At 34.2% G+C, this 23,379-nt stretch overlaps 2 protein-coding genes across 2 annotated transcripts; both read left to right on the forward strand.

The window, feature by feature from the left end:
- The first annotated feature begins 10,748 nt into the window (after window positions 1-10,748).
- On the forward strand, window positions 10,749-11,470 carry LOC127083175 (protein RALF-like 24). The gene has a single exon (XM_051023422.1). The coding sequence runs from the start codon at window positions 10,859-10,861 to the stop codon at window positions 11,240-11,242; it is 384 nt and encodes a 127-aa protein (XP_050879379.1). The 5' UTR covers window positions 10,749-10,858; the 3' UTR covers window positions 11,243-11,470.
- Window positions 11,471-22,123: 10,653 nt separating this feature from the next.
- On the forward strand, window positions 22,124-22,843 carry LOC127079889 (uncharacterized). Its single transcript, XM_051020242.1, has 2 exons — window positions 22,124-22,259; window positions 22,359-22,843. The coding sequence occupies exons 1-2, from the start codon at window positions 22,124-22,126 to the stop codon at window positions 22,841-22,843; spliced, it is 621 nt and encodes a 206-aa protein (XP_050876199.1).
- The last annotated feature ends 536 nt before the right edge of the window (window positions 22,844-23,379 follow it).

Below are 23,379 nucleotides of genomic sequence, written 5' to 3' on the forward strand. Positions count from 1 at the left end.
GCACTATCCAACATTAAAACAAAAATTTGTGGCACGAAGTAAAAGTGTCGTGGCACGATTGGTGCAGATTTATGGCATTTTTAAAAGGCAGCAGGATTAATGTGATAAGGGTTGTCAGTTTTGGAGAAGATTTGATAAGAAGGAACGGTGCAAGGAAGCTCTGTAATGAAGGTTTTCTCCATTGAAGGTCAAATCTGTTGGTGCAAAGGTAGAATAAATGATGAACGGAAATATTCTAATAAGAGAATGACGGCTACAAAACATGATAAAAGTTACAGTGATTGCCACCCTATTTATAAGCTAAAACTAGGGTTACTAGAATAGAATAAAATACTAAAATACCCTCTTACAAACTTAGGGGCTAAGAAAATAGTACAACTAATAAATATGAATTACTTCTAATACCATCCCTTAATTCATATTCCATCAAAAACTTGTAACACCAATTCCATCCCTTAATTTGAGAAATTGATCAGTCTTGATAGCTTTCGTCAGAACATCTGCCAACTGTTTCTGAGTGCTGCAGTGTACAACTTCTAACACTCCCCTCTGAACTTGATGTCTCAGAAAATGATACTTGGTCTCAATGTGCTTGCTTCTCCCATGTAACACTGGGTTTCTGGCAAGATTGATTGCAGACTTGTTGTCAATCATCAACTTCAGAGGTTTGTTTACTTTAATCTTCAGATCCTGCAATAGATTCATAATCCACACAGCTTGACATGCAGTAACAGCACCTGCAATGTATTCAGCTTCACAAGTTGACAATGCCACAACAGGTTGCTTCTTGGAACACCAAGAAATGGGACCTCCCAGAAATCTGAATAAGTACCCAGACGTACTTCTTCTGTCAACTCTGTCTCCACACCAATCAGAATCTGAATAACTCAGAAGTTCTGACCCATCCTTTCTTCCAGAAGGAAATAATACTCCATACTTCAGAGTTCCCTTGATATACCTCAGAATCCTGACAGCAGCTTGGTAATGGGACCACTTAGGTTTACTCATGAACCTACTAACCATAGCAACTGAATAGCAAATATCAGGTCTGGTATTGCACAAATACCTCAGAGAACCAACCAACTGTTTGAAGGTTGTAGCGTCCACATCCTTTCCATCAGAGTCAGAATCCAGTTTCTGATTTGTATCAGAAGGTGTGACAGCAATCTTACAATTCTTCAGATTAAATCTCTTCAGAAGTTCTAATTCATACTTGAGCTAATGCAAAATAATACCTTTCTCAGAGTATCTGAATTCCATCCCTAGAAAGTATGTCATTTTGCCTAGATCAGTCATTTCGAATTCATTCATCAGAACTTTCTTGAACTTGGCTATCTCTTGTTCAGAACTTCCAGTCAGCAGTATATCATCAACATATAAACATACCAGAGTTATATTTCCTTCAGAAGTATGCTGAACATAGACACCGTACTCCATCTCACATTTCTGAAAGTCTTGCTTCTTGAAAAATGAATCAATATTTTGATTCCAAGCTCTGGGCGCTTGTTTCAATCCATATAGAGCTTTGTATAATCTGTACATCATCCCTTCCTGATTCTTTTTCACAAATCCAGGAGGTTGTGACACGTAAACTTCTTCTTCTAATGGACAGTTCAGAAATGCAGATTTTACATCTAAATGCATCAGAGGCCAATTCCTGTTAGCAACTATTGCAATCACCATTCTGATTGTTTCATGTCTTGCTACAGGTGCAAACACTTCAGAGTAATCCAACCCAGGTTTCTGTAGAAATCCTCTGGCAACCAACCTTGCTTTATGTTTGCCAATTGAACCATCTGGCTTTAACTTCTGCTTGAAAACCCATCTGACGCTGATGGCTTTCTTGTCTTTTGGAAGTTCTGTCAGCTTCCAAGTCTTGTTTCTCTTTATAGCATCAAGTTCTTCTTTCATGGCCTTCAACCAGAGCTTCTGCTTAAGAGCCTCTTATGTACTTATGGGTTCAGAGTCTACTAACATGGCACACTGAATAACTTCTCCTTCAGAGTCTACTTCAGTGTCTTGCAGCATGTCAAATTCTGCATATCTTCTGGGGATGTTTCTGATTCTTTGTGGTCTCTGAACTTGTTCAGAGTCTTGAGCTTCAGAGTTTCTAGCTTCAGATGGTTGACTTCCTCCAGAGCTTTGACCATCTTCAGGAGCTGGCATATTTCCAGAGTCTGAATTGCCACCAGAATCTGGATTACCATCAGAGTCTGGGTCATCAGAGTCTGGATCATCAGAGTCACCTTCATCTTCTGAGTCTTCTCTAGAGTCAGAATCACTATCAGAATCAGAATCAACGTCAGAGTTTACTCAAACTTCAGAAATTCTTAACTCTGACCTTTCTTCAGAGGTTCTAACATCAGAATCAGATTGAGACTTATCCCAATTCCAAAATTTTGATTCCTTCACAATCACATCTCTGCTGAATTCAATTTTGTTGGTTTCTGGACAATAGAGCTTGTATGCACCTGTACTGTGGTACCCTATCAGAATCATTACTTTGCTTCTATCATCCAGCTTTTGTCTTCTGGCTTCTGGAACATGTTTATAACAAACAGAACCAAACACCTTCAGATGACTAACACTTTGCTTATCTCCAGTCCACTTCTGTATTGGAACTATTTCCTTCAACTTCTTCGTAGGACATCGGTTGAGTACATACGTTGCAGTGGCAACAGCTTCTTCCCAGAGCTTCTGAGGAAGTTTCTTCTCCTTTAGTATGCTTCTCACCATATCAAGCAAAGTGCGGTTTCTTCTTTCAGCAAGACCATTGTGTTGAGGGGTATAAGGAGCAATAACCTCATGCTCAATTCCATTCTCCTCACAGAACTTCTGGAACTCTTTGGAGTTATACTCACCTCCACCGTCAGTTCTAAGAATCTTCAACTTCTGACCACTCTGATTCTCAGCCTTCATTCTGAACTTCTTGAATTCATCAAACACCTCGTGTTTGAACTTAATAAGGGATACCCATGTCATTCTTGTGAATTCATCAACAACTAACACAAAGTATTTATTCCCTCCAATCGATGCTACTGGAAATGGACCACACACATCAGAATGTACAACTCCCAAGGCATGTTTTGCTCTTGGAGCAGTTTTTGACGCAAATGGCAATCGTGGTTGTTTTCCTTCCATGCAAACTTTGCATGACTTTTCAGGCTTCTTAATTGCAGGAATTCCATGTACCAACTTCTTTGAATTCAGATGTTTTAAGCTTCTGAAATTCAAATGACCAAATATTCTGTGCCATAACTCACTCTCCTTCTCAGCACTTGTTGCACTAAGACATTCTGAGTCTGCAGTTCTGACATTCACCTTGAATGTTCTATTCCTTCCCTGTTCTGACTCCATAATCAACTTCTGATTGCAGTCATACAGCTTCAGAAGATTGTCCTTCATGGTAACTGAAAAACCTTTCTCAATTAATTGTCCCACACTCATCAGATTGCTCCTGATGCCAGGTACATACCACACGTTCTGAATCAATGTTGTTTTCCTATTGTTTAGAATCACTCTGACATTTCCCATACATTCTTCATTAAGATATTTGTCATCAGCACATCTGATCTTTGTCCTCTTTTCAGAGTCAAAGTCAACCAACCATTTCTTGTTTCCAGTAAGATGATTTGAACAGCCAGTGTCCATATACCACCAGTCTATCAGATCCATATCATCAGATTCAGAGGCCATCAATAGCACATATTCGTCATCAGAACTTCTGGCTATATTTGCTTCTTCTGATTTTCTCTCCTTGTTTGACCAACAGTCTCTAGCAAAGTGACCAAACTTCTTACAACAGTAACATTGGATCTTCTTCTTGTCATACTTCTCTTTTCCCTTCTGAGCATTCTTTTGTCTATCAGAGGTTGAGCTTTCTGACTTCTGACCACCATTAGATCTTCTCCTGGCTTCTGACTGCTTCTAATACCTCCTATCAGGAGTTGCTTTCAGAGCCTGCTGCTCTACTTCCCTTTCAGAAGTTCTCTCAGTCAAACGCAACTCTTGCGCTTCTAGACTGCTCTGCAGCTCTTCAATTCTCATGGTGCTCAGATCTTTGGAATGTTCTATTGCTACCACAATGTAATCAAATTGAGAGGTAAGGGATCTCAATACCTTATCCATGATTGTTTCTTCAGAAAGAGTTTCTCCACACGCTTTCATCTCATTAGTGATCAGAATCACTCTGGAGATGTATTCAGAAACTTTCTCATTATTCTTCATGTTGAGATTCTCATATTGCTTTCTCAAGGACTGAAGCTTCACCTTCTTCACTGATGCGTCACCACCATAACATCTAACCAGTGTGTCCCACGCAGCATTTGCTGTCGTTGAATCTGCAATCTTCTCAAACACATTTACATCAACACATTGATGAATGAAGAACAATGCTTTCTGATCCTTCTTCCTTACTTCCTTCTGCGCGTTTTTCTGTTCATCCGTCGCATCTGATGCTACCGGAACATAACCATCAGTGACAAGATCTAGAACATCTTGAGCGCCGAACAGTACACGCATTTGGATCATCCAACGATTCCAGTTTTTACCGTCAAATACTGGAGGTTTGGTGTTCATGTTGCCGTTTCCGTTCATCTTTCTACCTTGCACAGTATACTCAGATTTCTCACAGTGTTTCCCAACCCACAGAATTAAAATTCTGATCAGATTTTGTTCAAGATTCAACACGAATCTAAGAATCAAAATCAAACACACAAGACCTCACGTTCACTCGTGTTTCCCGTGTTTCCCAATGAATCCGAACCGGGGCTGTAGATACCAATTGTTGGTGCAAAGGTAGAATAAATGATGAACGGAAATATTCTAATAAGAGAATGACGGCTACAAAACATGATAAAAGTTACAGTGATTGCCACCCTATTTATAAGCTAAAACTAGGGTTACTAGAATAGGATAAAATACTAAAATACCCTCTAACAAACTTAGGGGTTAAGAAAATAGTACAACTAATAAATATGAATTACTTCTAATAAAATCTCATCTGGATTTTCATGTATTATTCATGTAAACTTATTACTATAAATTTCTTTACTATGAATAGCTAAGTTTCTTTAAGATTATTTCTTATTAGATGAACTTGTATGGATATGTTGGAACATATGTTTTGTTTTTATATTATTTGCATGAATTGAAGTTTCAGTATTATATTAAGTTAATCTTGAGTTTAAAACTTTTTATGCGTTGACAAACTCACAAATCAAACCTAGATTTATAGGGATTACTGACCCTAATTATGTGAACCTAAACCAAATTAATGATTCCACTTAGTAATTGATTTAGGAATAAACGATTATAATTTATGACTTAAGGTTTAATGTACCTATTTAACATTTAAACTTCAAAAAGATCTAAAAGATTATGGAGTTGTAATGTAAAATAGTGATTAATATACTAAGAAATTGGATATAACGACTTTATTAAATCGTCATAAATTCTACAAACTCAATTTACGATAAATAAATACCTTCATCAACATTTACATCCAAGAAATTTTAATATAAGACATGACCGTAATATATTTTGAGTCAATCACAAACATTAAAATTTTAAATGTGTTCAATTTTTTTTCCATTAAATTATCTTAATTAATAGTTGTGTAGAAATATTTTGTAAATAAAGAGATTTTATATTTTAAGTCAATCACAAACATTAAAATTTTCAATGTGTTCAATTTTTTTCCCATTAAATTATCTTAATTAATAGTTGTGTACAAATATTAAATAATTATTTTTTAATTAAATTATATGATATGTTAGATTTTTTGAGTTATGAAAAGAGATAAATCTTTAATATTGTTAAAAAAAATACTTCTAATATAATGAAACCGAGTCCCATATGTAACAAAAGTTTTGTGTATTTTTGTTGAAGACACATAGCAGTCAAATGTACAAGAAATCTGTGTCGAATTATTATTTAAGAAAATTTCGTTTGCTTAATTTGGAAAAAAATATGATGGAGGGTTCGTCGACTGAACCAGGTGGTGGTGGTTTTCCGGCACCGTTCCTAGTGAAAACCTACGAGATGGTTGATGATTCGTCTACCAATGATATAGTATCATGGAGTCAAAGTAACAACAGTTTCCTCGTCTTGAATCCTACTGAATGCTCTCGTCTTCGTCTTCTTCTTCATCAGTATTTCAAACACGACAATTTCTCCAGCTTCATCCGTCGGCTCAACACCTATGTACATAATATCTTCCATTTATTCTTTGAGTTTTTACGTTAAATTTATTATATTTTCAAATTATTATCTGCGTTGATGTGCTAGTCTCGTGTTTCTGATATCTGTGCTCAGTGGCGGAGTCATATAAAAAAATTTGGGATGACCATTAACGTAAAATAAAACTTATAAATAAAATGTAAATAGTATTTTAAATAAAACATTAAAGTTAAAATAAATACAAAGTTAATTACTAAAAATTTAAACTACATGACTTAAAACTACCTTAAAGTAATGCTTTACGCGTTCCGAGTGACTTGAAATCGTCAATAATTGACTCCGAACTAATGCTTGCACTAATCTCCCTTTCAATATATACTGTCATGCTATCTCCAAGAAACCCATTATCCATCTTGTTTCTCAACTTAGTCTTAATAATTTTCATTGCTGAAAAAGACCTCTCAGTTGTGGCCGTAGAAACGGGAAGAGTCATGATAAGACGAAGTAGTCTATCAATCAAGAAGTAAGTTTCAGCCTGTCCAGATGCAACCAAACATGAACAAAGTTCTTGAATAATTGATAAATTATTCAAGTTTGATGCTTGACGAGCAACAAATAGAAAATGTTGGAGTTGAAATTGCAAATTATTCTTCTCTTGATCACTAAAATCCATAGGATAATATTTTTTTAACTAAAGAACAAATAGTATCAATGCTAAAAGCTTTATATCCATCCTTATGAGATAAAGAACAAGAAAGAGTTAACAAATCCATTGCCTGCTCACTGAATCTGCTATTCAACTCTTGTAACTGTTTGTCAATGGTAGTGAAAAAGATTTCAACTTTAACGTAATATTGAATTGTGACTTGATTCTCTTCAAGACGGGAGCGTCCAAATCTTGTCGTTGAATGAACATCATTAAGATCAGAAATCTCAATACCATGCTTTTCACAAAAAGACACCACTTTAGTAAACAATATATCCCAATCATTTTCTCTCAAACCTTGAATAAGATGTTTTGTTGAACAAACCAAGTTCATAGCATTAACTACATCTTGATTTTTTTTGTAAGACTTGACAAAGCATATCTGTTATTCCCATGATTTCTTTCATCAAGTGCAAAATAAATATAAAATCAAATGCCTTCAAGTAATTGTAACAACTATCTGCATCCCCACGTGTAACATAACTCCCTCTATCTTTTGCAATTTTTTTTAAAACTAAACAAGTTGCTTCATACATGTTTATCAAGCTAGAAATTGAATCGTAATGTGATCCCCAACGAGTATCTCCAGCTCGTTTCAATGTACCAACTTGATTTGCACTTTTACCAGTTACAATCTCATCAATCTCTAACAAATAAGCAATTTCTTCTAATTGGGCAGCTTGTAACTCATCATGACGCTTTGTAGAAGAACAAACAACATTCACAACAAAGATCAGCTTCTCAAAAAATTTATGAACAGGTTTGACTTCTCCTGATGATGTAACTAATGCAAGTTGCAATCGATGAGCAAAACAATGAACATAGTATGCATAAGGACAATCCTTCAAAAAGAGGGCTTGTAAACCATTCCATTATCCTCTCATATTGCTAGCACCATCATACCCTTGACCACGAATGTTAGAAACATCAAGGTTATGTCGAGAAAGTATATCACATATTACTTTCTTAAGAGTTAAAGATGTGGTGTCTTTAACATGTGCCACATCAAAAAATCTCTCTTGTATTAAACCAACTTTATCAACAAATCTTAATACAAGAGCCATTTGTTCCTTTTTTGACTCATCACGAGCTTCATCAACAACAATACAAAATTTGGAATCACCAATTTCCTCACGAATACTCTTTTTCACCCTATTAGAAAGAATTTGCAAGAGCTCTTTTTGAATTTGATGTGAAGTATACTTGCAATTTTATGGAGCATTTTCCAACACAACTTTTGCAACTTCATCATTGTAGGATGCTAAAAGTTTCAATAATTCAAGAAAGTTACCTTGATTTCTTGATTTGCTACTTTCGTCGTGACCCCTAAAAGCACAAGCTTGTAGTGTTATCCAACGAACAATGTCAATTGAAGTCTTGAGTCGTAACCGATTATTCATTCTTTGACTTGAACTTTGCACTTGAATAACATTTCTAATATGACCATCTTGATTCAACAAGTCTTGACAAGCTTTCATTGCATTGTTGTGTGGTGAGCAAGGATCCTTCCCTATGTGTTTAAGAAAGGAACAATGTTTTCCATTCCTAACTTTCTTCCAATTTCTTAAATCCATAGAAATAAAGACAAGTGATTCGGGACGTCCACTTAGTTTTTTGCTAAAAAGGTAACATGGTAAGCAATATGTGGCATCTTCAGATGGTGAATATTCTAACCATGATGGAAATATGTTAAACCAAATATGTTGAAACCTTCTCGGATGATCCTCGTTAACAGACAAAGGATAGTTTTCTAAATGAATTTGATATGGACCCCATTTTAGATAAGCTCTTCGTATTGCATCCACTTGATTTGGTGGATATTGCCAAATCGGAGGACGCTTTCCAGGATCGCGTTCCAAAGAATTTTCAAAACCATGATGCTCTTCAATGGTTGGATTCTCAAGAACTGTTTCAGATTCGGATGTCGGGATTATAATTTCTTCATCTCTCTCTTCTCTTTCAATTTCACATGCTTTCCTTTTGAAAAAAGAATCAATTTTCCTATTATTCATCTTTACTCTTCCTATAATATCATAACAGACCCAAAAATCAATTTAGAGAACATAAAAATTAAAAGAGAAAAAAATTAATAAACTTAATTAATCAACTTTAATCCGTTTTCAAATACCGGTAACTTCATTATTAGAAATTAGCAGCAACAATGATTAAATAAACTTTATTACGGTGTATAACTATATTTATAAATTACAGTGTTATGAATTGGCTTAATAAACCTCATATAGATTATTTTAACACATCAAGAAAGAAGAACCCTAAAAATCTCAAAAACACAAATCAAGCAATCACTTTAATTTGTTATTTTTTATAAAAGAAGAATGAATAAAGTTTTTTTACCTGTTAGATGCCGATCACTTTAATCTATTCCGATTCCGGTGCCGGTAGCAAACCCATATGAAAAAGAAAGGAAAGGTACGAGCCTTTTATCTTATCCGTATTTTAATCTAACTTTGAATAAAAAATAAAAAATAAAAAATAATTTTAATTTAAAATAAGGATGTTTTAATAATTTAATATATATAAATTAAAAAAAATAAAAAATTGAGGGGTGACCGTGACCTTTCCACGTCCCCTCAGTTCGTTTCATAGATGTAATGATCTGTGCTTCATAGATGTAATTAATAGGTTTTTGCAATATACAAATTAGATGAAAAGTTTGTGCAATATATGGCTGGTGATGTACTAATTTGTTTATGTTTCATTATTATGTGTTTCAATATCAGGGATTTCGAAAAATAAATCTTAAAGATCAATATCATCTTCTAATTCATATTCACCGCAACAAAACTATTCACAATCACTCTATTGGAATAATGCAAGATGGAAATGAAGACGGAAATGATGACGGAGTAAGCGAATGTAACAAGATTAACAACTGGACTCGTTTAACGTGACATATATAAATATGCATTGATTTGTATCTCCGATGATTCTGTTGAATTTTTCATCTGAAACATTAGAGCATACAGATAACATGGCCTATTTTACTTTTGATATGGATTTATGCTTTATCAGAAGGTAAAAAAAAGACTCTCCTCGAAACAAAAAAGTGAAGAAAGTAATTTTGATCAAATATGCTGTCTTTTAAATCCAACTCCGGCATCTTCTCTAATGCAAGATAGATCATCACCAGAAATAGACTGTCAAGAAATCAGTAATTTTGTAAACTCAAGACTTCATGCCAATATAAAGAATCCGACGGCGGAGGAGCATTTTCAAACAGGAGTTTGGATGATGCAGCTACAAATTTATCTTCCTCACAAAAGTCTCCTAGTCCTAGTAACAACCAAGATATCTCAACTGCAGACGGTTTGAATTGTGTGTTTTGGTCACAGTTCCTTATAGATGAAGAACTAATGAAGACAGAGTTAATAGCTACTTAGCAGTTATATTGATATTTGGGATTTGAAAGGTTATAGTTTAACTGAAATGGGTTTAATGTAAACTTCTCTATGAATAACTGAGTGGTTTTTTCTTAGTGTAATGTGAAGTGTTGAAGATCAAGTGGAATGTATGTTATTATGCATTTTGTGTTTAGTTTATGAACATATAAATTTTAGATTTGATCTATAAAATAAAAAAAAGAAAATTTACATTTGAAAAGGCGCAATTATTAAAAAAAAAAACTCATGTTAGATACATTCTTTATTAAAAATTATATATAAAATCATATATTTTTGTCCACAAATCTTAGTTTAATTAACAAAAATATGATATTGTTACTGAATATCAAGATACAAAAATCCAACCTTGACTCTCACAATTATGTACGAGATTATAGAAATTGTATTACATAAAAATATCACACATAAGTAGTATATAGTTGACTAGTTGTGAGTACACTTGTGTTGTATCTGTACCCTACACCATTGTCCTATCCAATTTAAGACCTTTCAACAACCAAGCATCTCTTTCACAAACCCAAAAACAACAAGCCTCCAAACACAAACAACAATGTCCCAACCCAGATTCACTTCCACAATCTTCCTCTCTCTTACCCTTCTCCTCTTTCACACCCATTTCCAAATCTGCACTTCCTTGTTATCAACCACTGTTAACCTCAGTGTGTTGAAGCACTCTGAAACCGATGCGGTAATCACAAAGAGGGTCAGCACCAAAAGCATTGGAGATTGTTTAACTGAGACTGAGCTAATGGATTCAGAGTCAAATAGAAGAGTTTTGGCAATGCAGAAAAAGTACATAAGCTATGATACTTTGAAGAGAGACAAGGTTCCTTGTGATAGAGCTGGTGCTTCCTATTATAACTGTCATCCAAGACAAGCTAATCCTTATAATAGAGGTTGTGAGGTTATTACTGCATGTGCAAGAGGTTCTTGAAAATCATGATTTGATGATTTTGAATGGAAAATAGATTAAGGAAAGTCCCTTTTTTCTTTCCTTTGTTTTCCCTAATTTAATCCTTTTTGTTGTTGTTTTGCTTATGAACTTTCCTATGTAGCTAATAAGATAAGATTAGGATTTGATATCCTTTCTGTTTATTGTATTATATCACATTATGAATGACTAGTGTATCTATGAAAATATCTTATTCAGTGTTTAGTGGCATTATGATGCTTATTTGATAATAGAAATTTGTGGTTGCAATTTCGTTTTGTCAGAAAGTTAGAGCTAAGTCTAGAAATATTTAATGGTGCCAATTTTGGCAAATGAAAATGTAGAAAGTTGCTGCTGATTTATGATCCTTCATAGGTGTTTGCCATTATCTACTTTGAGATGATTGAGTTCTTTATGGAATCTTTCTTTATTTCCTCTGATGTTTCCAGCACGGGACGAACATCGGAATTTAGACCTGTAGAGCGCGAACACCAAGCATGACACTGACACGAATACGTGTCAGGATAATCACATGTGCTCAAACACGACACTGACACGGATACGTGTCGGGATAATCACATGTGCTAGTGTCAGACACGTCTTCAATGTGAAGTGTTGGTGTTACATAGATTTAAACTAGTATTTGTCATAAGATTTTTACTAAAATCAGATCTATTAATTTAAAATCAGGATTCTTGCATTATCAATCAGATATTGTATTGAAAAGTTAAACTAGTTTATCTGTCACTTTCCAGATTTTGTCATTTTAGGACTATATTGGATAGGCTGTTGAAAACTTTGCATCTATGACTGACTTTTTAGCTTTCTGGTAAGATAATCCAATCAATATAATCAGTTCACAGAAAATGTTACTTTAACATCCCTTTCTAGATCTGTGGCCTGAATCTTTTGTAATTATTGATGTAGGTTAAATGTTCAGAAAATGAAACACCATTTTGAAAGATGAATATCCCTATTTTTGTAATTGATAAATCTTAATATCTTGTCTTGGTTGAAAGTTTCACCATATAAGATATGCTCTCAACATCATATAGTTTCGCGAAGACTCTCGTAAGATCTAAAGCAAACGATATTACTTAAATGTCGTGTGACAGACTCGAGGTTATAATAGAATTGCTTAGAATATGTTATATGTCATTCATTGTTGATTGTTTTAAAAGATAACATTCCTATTAATTACAAATGTCGGATTGTTGTTGCTTCTTTACCTACAAGTATATTTCTCGATCACTCTCATACCAATGTTAATTTGCATCACACGCATCACAGTACTCCGAAGTCGTGTGCTCAAGTTTTTACAAATGTTTGTGAAATTGTGATATCCCTTTAACTTGTGAGAGTTTAACCTCTTCCGCGAAATCCAACCCTCGTTTGGTCCTTATATGAGATTCCGTTGCAGTAGAAAACCAGTTGATTTCTTCATATTGATAAAGAGAAGACATGAACTCAATCTACTGACGTATTTTTTAACTGATGACAAAGTTGTGATGACTAACATACATAAGACTTAAGCTGACAATATTTCAGAAAAATTGTGTAATAGACTTGGGTGGAAATAGAATTGTTTAGATTCTCTTATGTTATTCATTGTTTGTTTTAAAAGGTAATATTCATATTCATATTCATCACAAAAAGGGTCCATATTTCTACTTTTAACGGGTAAACATTGTCTGGAATAATCATTTATGTCAAAGTCACAAGGCTGGTGTTGCATGTTCTAAAAGCTTTTCTCACATCTACGCAACAATATCTTGTCAATGTTATGGATAGTCCCTTTCAAAATATCACAAATTTGAGTGTTCTTGGCCATCACATGTGACATGTCCCTAGAAATAACATTAGTAAAGCCACGGATATAATATAAGATGACATTTTCTGTCATATGCTGTAGTAAACTAGTTAATAAAAATTTGTGTAGATTTCATCTGTTAAATGCTTAAGAAAATGGTGATTGAGATCTAAATTAAATTTATAGATTTAGCTTTCCTCAAAATTTTAGGTGTAAATTATACACATAAATTATCTTAAGCCAATGCTTAAGTAATGAATGTTGGTTTATTATAATTGAAGTGTAAAAAAACACGAGTTTTTGGTAGTTGGTGACTGAGAGCCGAGGAAGACCCATGTATCAGTTTAAAAATGCATCTCTTGAGAGCCGAGGAAGACCCATGTATCAGTTTAAAAATGCATCTCTTAAGGTGTCATAAGGAAACTTGTATTTCAAGAAATCAAAAATTCTAATGATCACAATCTGCATGTTGATGGAGATGACATGCTCATGTGGGTCGTTGCGCCCATCAAATTTTGAAAGTGAGGGTGGCTTGAAATTCTCTAGCACCGCACTCCTGTATTGTAACTGAGAGAGGCTGAGGGTTTAGGATTTTAGTCTCTTTCAGAGGGTCAGCCTCTTACTGGCGTTGTTGGATTTGGAGGATGTTATCCTCTAAGGTTTGATTTTGACGGCTTAAGTCGTCCATGACAGCTCGCATCTCTGCCATGACATTATCTCGCTGTCGGACTCACTATATGCTGGAGTTACTACCTTCTTGTTAACCATGATGGACAGATGGATCGAATGGAAGGATATCAATATAATAGAATATTGTAATGGCGGCCTAGGTTAGTTTTATTGGAGCCCCACGATGGGCGTAAACTGTATTTGCCAAAAGTATAATACCTGACAACACCTTGTTGTGTAGGGATGTCAGAGGATTTTAGAGTTGCTTTGGTTTATAGCAAGTTCACGCATGAATGATGAGAAGTTTTGTATGTGATGTTTTTCATAATGGTAATTGGATCCCTTTCAACCTCAAGATTGAGTTATTTATAAGAACCTTGCGGGTATGGGTCTCAGATACCAAGAAGATAGATTCCACACTTCCTATTTTCAGAAGCATTGAAAGAGGGTAGTTATTTTCCCTATTTGGAGAATATGACTACCTTGATTTGAATCCTTCTACCAGACTGTTACGAACTAGGACACGTCACCTCCATGTTTTGATAGGAAGTCGAGCGACATGAGAAATGTATGTCATAACTAAATGATGGGTGCTCGTTCCAATAAAAAGGCAACTAGGAAGCTGGTGTGGGCGATATGCTAGATCGCCTCCCCTTAACGAGTCTTTTACGCTTCCTCTCGTAGATCCTTTACAAACATACACATGCAAAATTGTTATCTATATGATTAAATATTTCTTAGATTATTTATTTCTAATTCATTAGTGAATAAGCCTTTAGTTTTATATTAATACCTAATGTTTGTAGCTAATTATATATTAAAACTAGTTGGACTACAAAAGAGTTAATGGGTTGAAACCTTTGATACTTAATAAGCTTATATTATGAAATAATGTTCCAAATCTCACCAAACATGAGACCTATAAGGATGAAGTGGTTATGTGAGAAGACCTGTCATTCTGTAGTCCCTTAAGTATGAGGATTATAAGGACATAATGGTTAAGGAAGAAACATGGAAATCCACAGTTTCTCAATCATGAGACCTGTAAAAGAGAATTGGTTAAGAGAGAAACATGACATTTCTCTGTTTCTCAATCGTGAGGTCTGTAAGAGCGAATTGCTTAAAGACGGTGTCACATGCAAAGGTGATGTAATTTATAGGATTAAGATTGAATTTGATCATGGCCGTTAAAATGGTATGAATGGTTGGCCTTTTGGTCGAAGGTAGATTACTGTGTCATTAATGATATAAATTATTAAAAATGCCTTGTGAATGACCGGTTTATATGGATTATTTGTTGATCTACATACTTGTGTGCATAGTCTTTGATGCTCTATCACGCTAATGATGGTTATAAACTAATGATAACTACTTAGGGTAGATGGATTTTCTTCCTTTTTATAAATGCCACTGCATTAACTTTCCAATTTCATCTCATACTTGCCTAATAATCATTTCCCCTAGAAGTAATTTCATATTTCTATTCCGCTTGCTCTTACGAACTTGATTTTCTTCACCTTATAATGAAGCCTTACTATAGGTATTTTGTTCTCCCTTTTTTAATTTCCTACATAGAGCTTGAAATTCCTTAGGGATTATGGCACTAGTGGTAATGTAGTTCAACTTGACACCCACAAGGAGAAGTGGAAGTTATGGCATCGTAGTTTTGGGAGTTTGAGGCGAGTGGATGGTAAAGTGAATTGGAGAAGTGGAAGTTATGGCATCGTTGTTTTGGGAGTTTGAGGCGAGTGGATGGTAAAGTGAATTGGAAATTATTTTGAAATGACAAAGTTTGAGAGGTAGAATAGTAGTTATAATAGCTTTTATAACAAAGAGAGTGGAAATGGTGACATTGTTTTGGTCTTTTCTTACTCAGGATCAGCGAGATTACTGATGGCGACTTCAAAAACAAGCTTGACCATTTTTTGTAAAGAAGTAGTGGGCATTAATTTTTTATTTTATAATCAAGCAATGGAAAAATCCTTATGAGGGTATTTGTACATATCAACCAATGGAAATGACGACGATAGTTTGATAGAGCCTTGCATGGAATGCGAAAGGCACGTATGAGGCGACCTAAATGGGTTGAAGGCGAGTATGTTTATATGTATACGCGAGTTATAACTGATTTTGGGGTATGGATTCCTTTCGCCATCTTTGAGGTCGACATTTTGAAGGCAATCAACATCACCCCCTCTTAAATCCACCCAAATTTTAGCACTCTCCACATATTTTTCCTTCTTCAATCTTGAGCTTTTGCAATCCCTTAATAACATCTTTAGATATGATCTTTTTCATTCGCTTGAGGTTATATGACCAATTTTTTGGTGTCATAGCCTGGTCTTATCTACCTTGGATATCAAGCATGTTGAGGGTTGACATTCTTTTAGATACCCACATATAATAGTTGTCTTTGGATCTTGATCCTTTCATTAACACTTCTTGATCTTTGTTGGAAATAATGCATCTTGATTTGTTAAATCTCACATTTAGACCTTGATCACATATTTTACTTATAATGATCAAGTCTGTAGTTAATCCTTCTACCAACAACACATCCTCAAGGCTATGGATACTTGGATAGACTAATTTGCCTATACCCTTTATTGTTCCTCTTACTCCATCACCAAAGGTAACATAACTATTGGAATATGATCTTAAATTTTATAGATAGTTCTTTTCCCTAGTCATGTTCCTGAAACATCCATTATCAAAGTGCCAATCTTCTCTTGAGGAAACTCTAAGAGATGTATGAGCTATGAGACTTGTGATTGTTTCTTTGGGCTTCCACATTTTCCTTGCTTGAATGTTCTTGCCTTTTTCTGTTGAACCTTGGTTGACTATACGACTGAGGATATCCATACAATTTATAGAAATAGGGCCTTATATAGCCATATCTTCCACAATGATGATATTTCCAAGAAGGGGTCTTATTTTCTTGATATTGAGGGTACATATGTCGAGTTGGCTGTTGAGACATGTCGGCCTTCATCAAAAACTCAATTTTCTTCTCAAGGGATAAACTTCTTAGTGGGAACTTTCGTTTCTTTACTTGTGAAGTTGTAGTCAAATCCTATTACCTTCATATTCCTAGACATCTTTCCAACTTCCTGGATTTCATCCAACACTTTTGAGCCATTATTTATCATATAAACATATTTTGTCATATTTTAAAGTTGAGAATTTAATAGGGTGATCTCCTCTTCTAGACCAGTGATGGTTGAAACAAGTTTTTCTTTTTCCAGAAGGAGAGCACTCATAGTTTTCTTCTGTTTTTCTCCTACCATGCATGACTCCTTCCACTGGCTGTACAAATGTTTGTATCTTTCAACTAACTCTTCATCAGTGATTTCTTCATCACTAGACTCACTCCCAAATTCATATTTTTCAGTGAAAGTTATCAGCTTGTTATCTGTTTTTTCTTCACTCTTATCATCAAAATCAGACTAAGTGATTGACATTCCCTTTTTCCATTTCTTTAAAAATGTTGGACATTCAACTTTAATGTGACAAAAATCTTCACATTCATGACATTTTATTCCTTTGCCTTTGTTGGGCTTGTCTTCATCTTTGTTCTTGCAATGGGTGCAACACCCTAAACCTTGCATACAATTTAATATAGAATTTAATTAAACAAAAGTCAACCATTCAGGGTGTCACACACAATCAAACATAAAATGCTCTATAACACGAGTTATAACATAACAATTTAGAACTTATCATCATATGCTCACTTTCACTTAGGGTATCATCGCAACAGAATCATTATTAAACCAAATAAACACAATATTGCAACCCGTGACATTTAGTCTCAAAAACTTCAACTTTCATAACACAACAAAAGAAGTTGTATTGTTCAACTCACCACCACTTTAATATCTCAACAAAATATAAATAGTAGCTTCAACAAAACAACACGAGTGAAAGCAAACGTTCTCAGCCCGATGTTACATGATCAAAGAAAGACCCTACTAAAAAAATTACAAAACTAATGGAAGTCACTCCAAGAGCTATCTTCCACTTACTTCAACAATGCTACTCCTGAGTATCTACAAGTTGTCCATGGTGGAAAACATTCAAACAGAAGGGGTAAGAATTCATATTCAATAATAACAGGCATATACTACAAGGTAGAATACCAACACGTAGCATAATCTATATAATCTCAAATCACATTATATCAATTACATTCTCATACCAACTCATTAATCACAACTCATTCACATACCAATCACACACCAATTACACATAACATCAATACATATGCATTTATCTCATTATACATCTCATACTCAAAATGCAACTCCATGCATGTGGTATCAAATATGAACACTTAGGTTCATTTCACTCCCGGATCACCACCATAGGATCAGATTCCCTCTTGGAATCGAAGCACACTAAATCGCTACCATCACCATAGGTAACGCTGCACTAATCCCCCGTAATAGGAATTAGTTACTCGCACTTGATCCATCACCATATGATCGAGGCTCACAAAAAAGAACTGAAGTTCCGACAACATGAATGCATTGACTCTCAATATACAACAACAACACATACACATTGTCCCATATTCTGACTGTGTATGCCACCAACAACATAATCAACATAAACATAACATATGTATAATTAAATTTGCAACATCTTTAACAATCACCACAATTATTCATGCTTAACAATTCATTATCGACACATATAAGCATCTTCCACACAACATTATTATAACCACACCATTATAACAACATCATAAATATTCAATATTTACACTGTTAAGCAATTGTAATTAATATTCTCAAACATCATAACATAATCACAATATAACATCAATAAGTACACACAATTCTCATCAATTATTCATGTCATCACGACACATTCAGCCCCCGAAACTAATTTCATTTGATGGTAAATCATATTAGCTTTTCAACGCTTCGAATGGGGTCTCATTTGGACTTAAGGAACGAAAGTTACTGCCATTTTAGTTTTACCGTAAAAAAAATTCCCTGCCAGCCTGCACCAGTACATGGTAATCGATTGCCGACCCAAAAAATCCCAAAAGACTTAATTTTTAAGCTGGTGATAATCGATTACCACATAATCCATGACAAAAATACTCAGTTTTAGGCATCTAAATCCCTTCCAAAACCCCATCCAAACATGCCCTAACATACCCAAACAACTTATTTCAAAATTCTAACATTATATATTAAATTCCTACTATAATCTCTTCATACTTTCATCAATTAGTACCCAATTTAATCAATTAAACACTATCAATAATGCATCAATTAAATCATATATTTCGTAACTTTATCAATTCCATAAATCTTCAAAACTCTCAATAATGGTGAATTTATCCAAACACTCAAACTAGAAAATACAGCCACACACAATGCATGAAAATCATCAATAATCACATCAGATTTAGATTTAGCCCAATCTAAGAATTCAAAAAGATAAAAAAAAAAAAATACATATGGAGCCAACAACCACCAATATTTAATATTAGGGTAATACTAACTTGTGCCATAGGGGCACAAGTTAAGAAACTCATTTATTGAAAATTTGTATTGAAAACAATAATTAAAAAATTAAATTTTATATTTTTAATATAACCAATACGCAATTCTCAAGACAATATTTCTTTATTTAGTTCTTAACTTGTGTCCCTAGGACATAAGTTAACATTACTCTTAATATTATACAATAATAAAATAAATAAATATTAATTAACTTTAATTTTAAAACTTTCTTATATTCTATTAATTTGTATTTATATTATTTGTGTATTATTTTGAACAATTTTAAATTTAATTATATTTAAAAACTTGTTAGATTATCTTTAAAAAATATTATACTATATAAAGATATATTATATTTAAAGTAATATATTCTATATAATAAATATTATAGATTCTTTATTTTATTTTTATTTTTTATAAATATAACAATAAATAAATGATTAGTTTAAGATTAGGTAATCTGCAACCATCGTAAGACTATAATCAAGTAATATTTTGAGTTCGGCAAGGGCTAATTCATTTTAACATATCTGATTTGAACGAAGATTTCTTTTTAAATATTAAATGTAAATAATAAATTGCACAGAATTAGAAAAATATTAAAGCAAAATCGTGATTGAGATCAATCAAACCAAATATAAATTCCTTTTTTAAGTCTAGAGTTCAATCCAACAAAATAAAAAATTAAATGAATTTTGAAAAAGAAAAAGATTTAATTAATCAAGCAAAATTGCAATGAAAATAAATTAAAAATTAATGATTATACCAAAAAATCATTATAAAATACTTAGAATCAAATTAATATAAATATTTTTTGAAATATTTATATCAATAAAAATATAGTGTGTTGAGATATTAATAATCCATAAAAAAATAGTTTTTAATTTTGAGGTCTATATAAAGAAAAAAAAGATTGATACACAAAAGAGCCATGAGAGCAAACCAAAATCCACTCAAGAGGATTTGAACCTAAAAATTGGGCAATCCTACTCTATTGTTTACTCAGTTTTGCCTAATTTCCAAAGGTAAGGAGTCAAATAAAGTCAAGGCATTAGATTTACGGCCATACTAGCAAAAGAAGTTTGCATGACTATTGCCTTTTCTAAATATGTGCGATATAAAGAAAGACATGTTAGTGATTAAGGGTAAACAATTGTGCCATATGTTTCTAAGTTGTCATGGGACAAAGTTATGAATGACAGAAGAGAAAGCTTTTACTACCAAAATTGAGTCTGATTCGACCTAAAATTTGAGCAAGACTTTGTTTTTAGCCATCTCAATAGCTCGAAAAACGCCACAAAATTCAACTGTCATGGAATTGTCACAAGAAATGTTTTCTGCAAAAGCTAAGAGAAAAGAACCTTGGTTTTTTCTATAAATTCCTCCATTGCTAGCAACCTGTTATAGTTAATTCATTTTTAGAAACTTGTAGATAAAGTTTGTTAGATGATACTTTAGTATGTTTATTAAGTCTCATTTGTATTTAAGCAAGTGAATGATGTGAACAAATAGTATCATTATTCCTTTTTGCAGTTTGTGTAGTATATCAGAGCAGTGTGTATGTGTGTGCGTTTGCTTTTAGAGTAGTGGAAGTTTGTTATTATTCCATCTTCGCTCTATTATTTTCATTGTTCATCTTTATCACCCTGCGCACCAACAATTGGCATCTAGAGCTCTAGTTCAGATCCACAGGAAAACACAAGTGAAACGGTGAGGCATTGTGTGATTGATTTATGTTCGAGAATTCGTTTTGAATTTCTTATCATAATCGTAACAAAATCACATATCTTGATTTTGTGGGATTGAGAAATACTGTGTTTAGGGGAGATTCGAGTGTATTGTACAAGGTTGAAGATGAACAGAAACGACAATCTGAGTATCAAGCTTCCAGTGTTCGATGGAAAAAACTGAAATCATTGGATGATTCAAATGCGTGTGTTGTTTAGAGCTCAAGATGTTATTGATCTCGTCAATGACGATTACACTGCACTTCAAGAAAATACAATGGGTGCACAGAGAAATGTTCAACATGATCTGAGGAAGAAGGATCAGAAGGCGTTGTTCTACATCCATTAGTGTATGGATGTGAACATGTTTGAAAAAATCGATGGTTTGACGACGACGAAAGCTGTGTGGGACATACTGGTGTGGTGCTACGATGGTGATGCATCAGTGAAGAAGGTGAAGCTTCAATCTCTATGTAAGAAGTATGAGAATCCCAACATGAAGAACAATGAAAAGGCACCTGACTACATCTCCAGAATGATTCTGATCACAAATGAGATGAAGTCGTATGGAGAAACTCTATCTGAATAAAGTATCATTGAGAAGGTACTTAAATCTCTTACTCCTCAGCTTGATTACATCGTTGTAGCAATTGAATATTCTAAGGATCTGAGCACCATGAAATAGAAGAGGTGCAAAGCAGTCTAGAGACGCAAGAGTTGTGTCTGACTGAAAGAACCTATGAGAGAGAGGCAAAGCAGACTTTGAAAGCTTCTTTTGTCAAGAAAGACCAGAAGCAATCTTGGTCAAAAGCCAAGACAAGACATGGTAGGTCTCAGGAGTTAGAAGCCTCCAATTCTGTTGAGAAGAAATATCATAAGGAAAGGGAGAAGCTTGACAAGAGAATGGTTCAATGTTACATATGTAATAGGTTTGACCACTTAAGGATTGTTGGTCAAACAAGGAAAGCAAGTAAGAAGAAGCAAACATAGCCAAATGAGATTTTGATGATGAACCTGTGCTATTGATGACTTATGAATCAGATGATAATGAACCTGTGCGATTGACGATTTCTGATCCTGAAGGAGACTTTGAATATGAGTAAGAGTCAGAAGATAACTCTAAATCTGAAGTCAAGTCTGATTTTGAATGAGTCAGAATATGAAGGTTCTGAAGATGAGTCAGAATCTGAAGGTTCTGAGGAAAGAATTTGAGGGTTCTGAAGCTGAGTCAAAGTCAGAAGATGACTCTGAAGCTGAAGGAGAAGTTGCCTCTAAAGAGGATTTTGTCTCTGAAGGTGATTCAGAATCAAAAAATAAGTCTTAAGGTGGCTCTGAAGATGAAGAAGACTCTAAAGGCGAGTCTGACTCTGAAGATGAATCTGATTCTGATCCAGATTCTGATGATGATCCAGAATCTGGAGGTAATCCAATCTCTGGAAATGGAGGTTCTAAAGGAAGAACTTCTGAAGATATTGATTATGATTCTGAAGATGAGTCAGAGCTTGGAAATGATTCTAAGAGTGAGTCAGAATCAGAAGGTGAGATTGATTTTGAGGAAGAATCTGATTCTGATCCAAATTTTGATGGTGATTCAGATTCTGGTGGTAGTCCAGATTCTGGGAATATTCCAGATTCTAAAGGTGGTCATGCTTCTGAAGTCAGTATTTTTGGAGTTCCAACATCTGATACTGTTTCAGAATCAGAAGGTTCTGAACAAGTTCAGATGCCACAAAGAATCAGAAACATTTCGAGAAGGTTTGTAGAGTTTGACATGCTACAAGATACTGAAATATATTTTAAAGGGGAAGTTATTCAGTGTGCCATGTTAGTAGACTCTGAACCCGAAAGTACAGAAGAAGCTCTCAAGCAGAAAGTCTAGTTGAAGGCCATGAAAGATGAACCTGAGCTTCTGAAGAGATTTGAGCTGTTGAATTGTAAAGTTGATGTCACACCTGCTGATACAAATCAGAAATTAGACTCTGATTCTGATGGTGATGATGTAGATGCGACAACATTCGAGCAATTAGTAGGTTCTCTGAGGTATTTGTGTAATACCATACCTGATATTTGCTATGCAGTTAGAATGATGAGTAGGTTTTTGAGTAAACCGAAGTGGTCTCATTACCAAGCTGCTGTCATAACTCTGAGATATATAAAGAGAACTCTGAAGTATGAAGTTTTGTTCTCTTCTCTTCTGGTGCTGAAACTGACTCAGAACTTATGAGTTACTCAGATTCTGATTGGTGTGGAGACATAGTTGACAAAAGAAGTACTTTTGGGTACTTGTTTAAGTTTCTGGACAGTCCTATTTCTTGGTGTTCCAAGAAGCAACCCATTGTTGCTTTGTCAACCTGTGAAGCAGAATATATTGCAGGTGTTGTGATTGCATGTCAAGTTGTGTGTCTTCTGAAATTA

Source organism: Lathyrus oleraceus, chromosome 5 (assembly GCF_024323335.1).
Source record: "Lathyrus oleraceus cultivar Zhongwan6 chromosome 5, CAAS_Psat_ZW6_1.0, whole genome shotgun sequence".
In the NCBI taxonomy this organism is placed as follows: domain Eukaryota; kingdom Viridiplantae; phylum Streptophyta; class Magnoliopsida; order Fabales; family Fabaceae; genus Lathyrus; species Lathyrus oleraceus.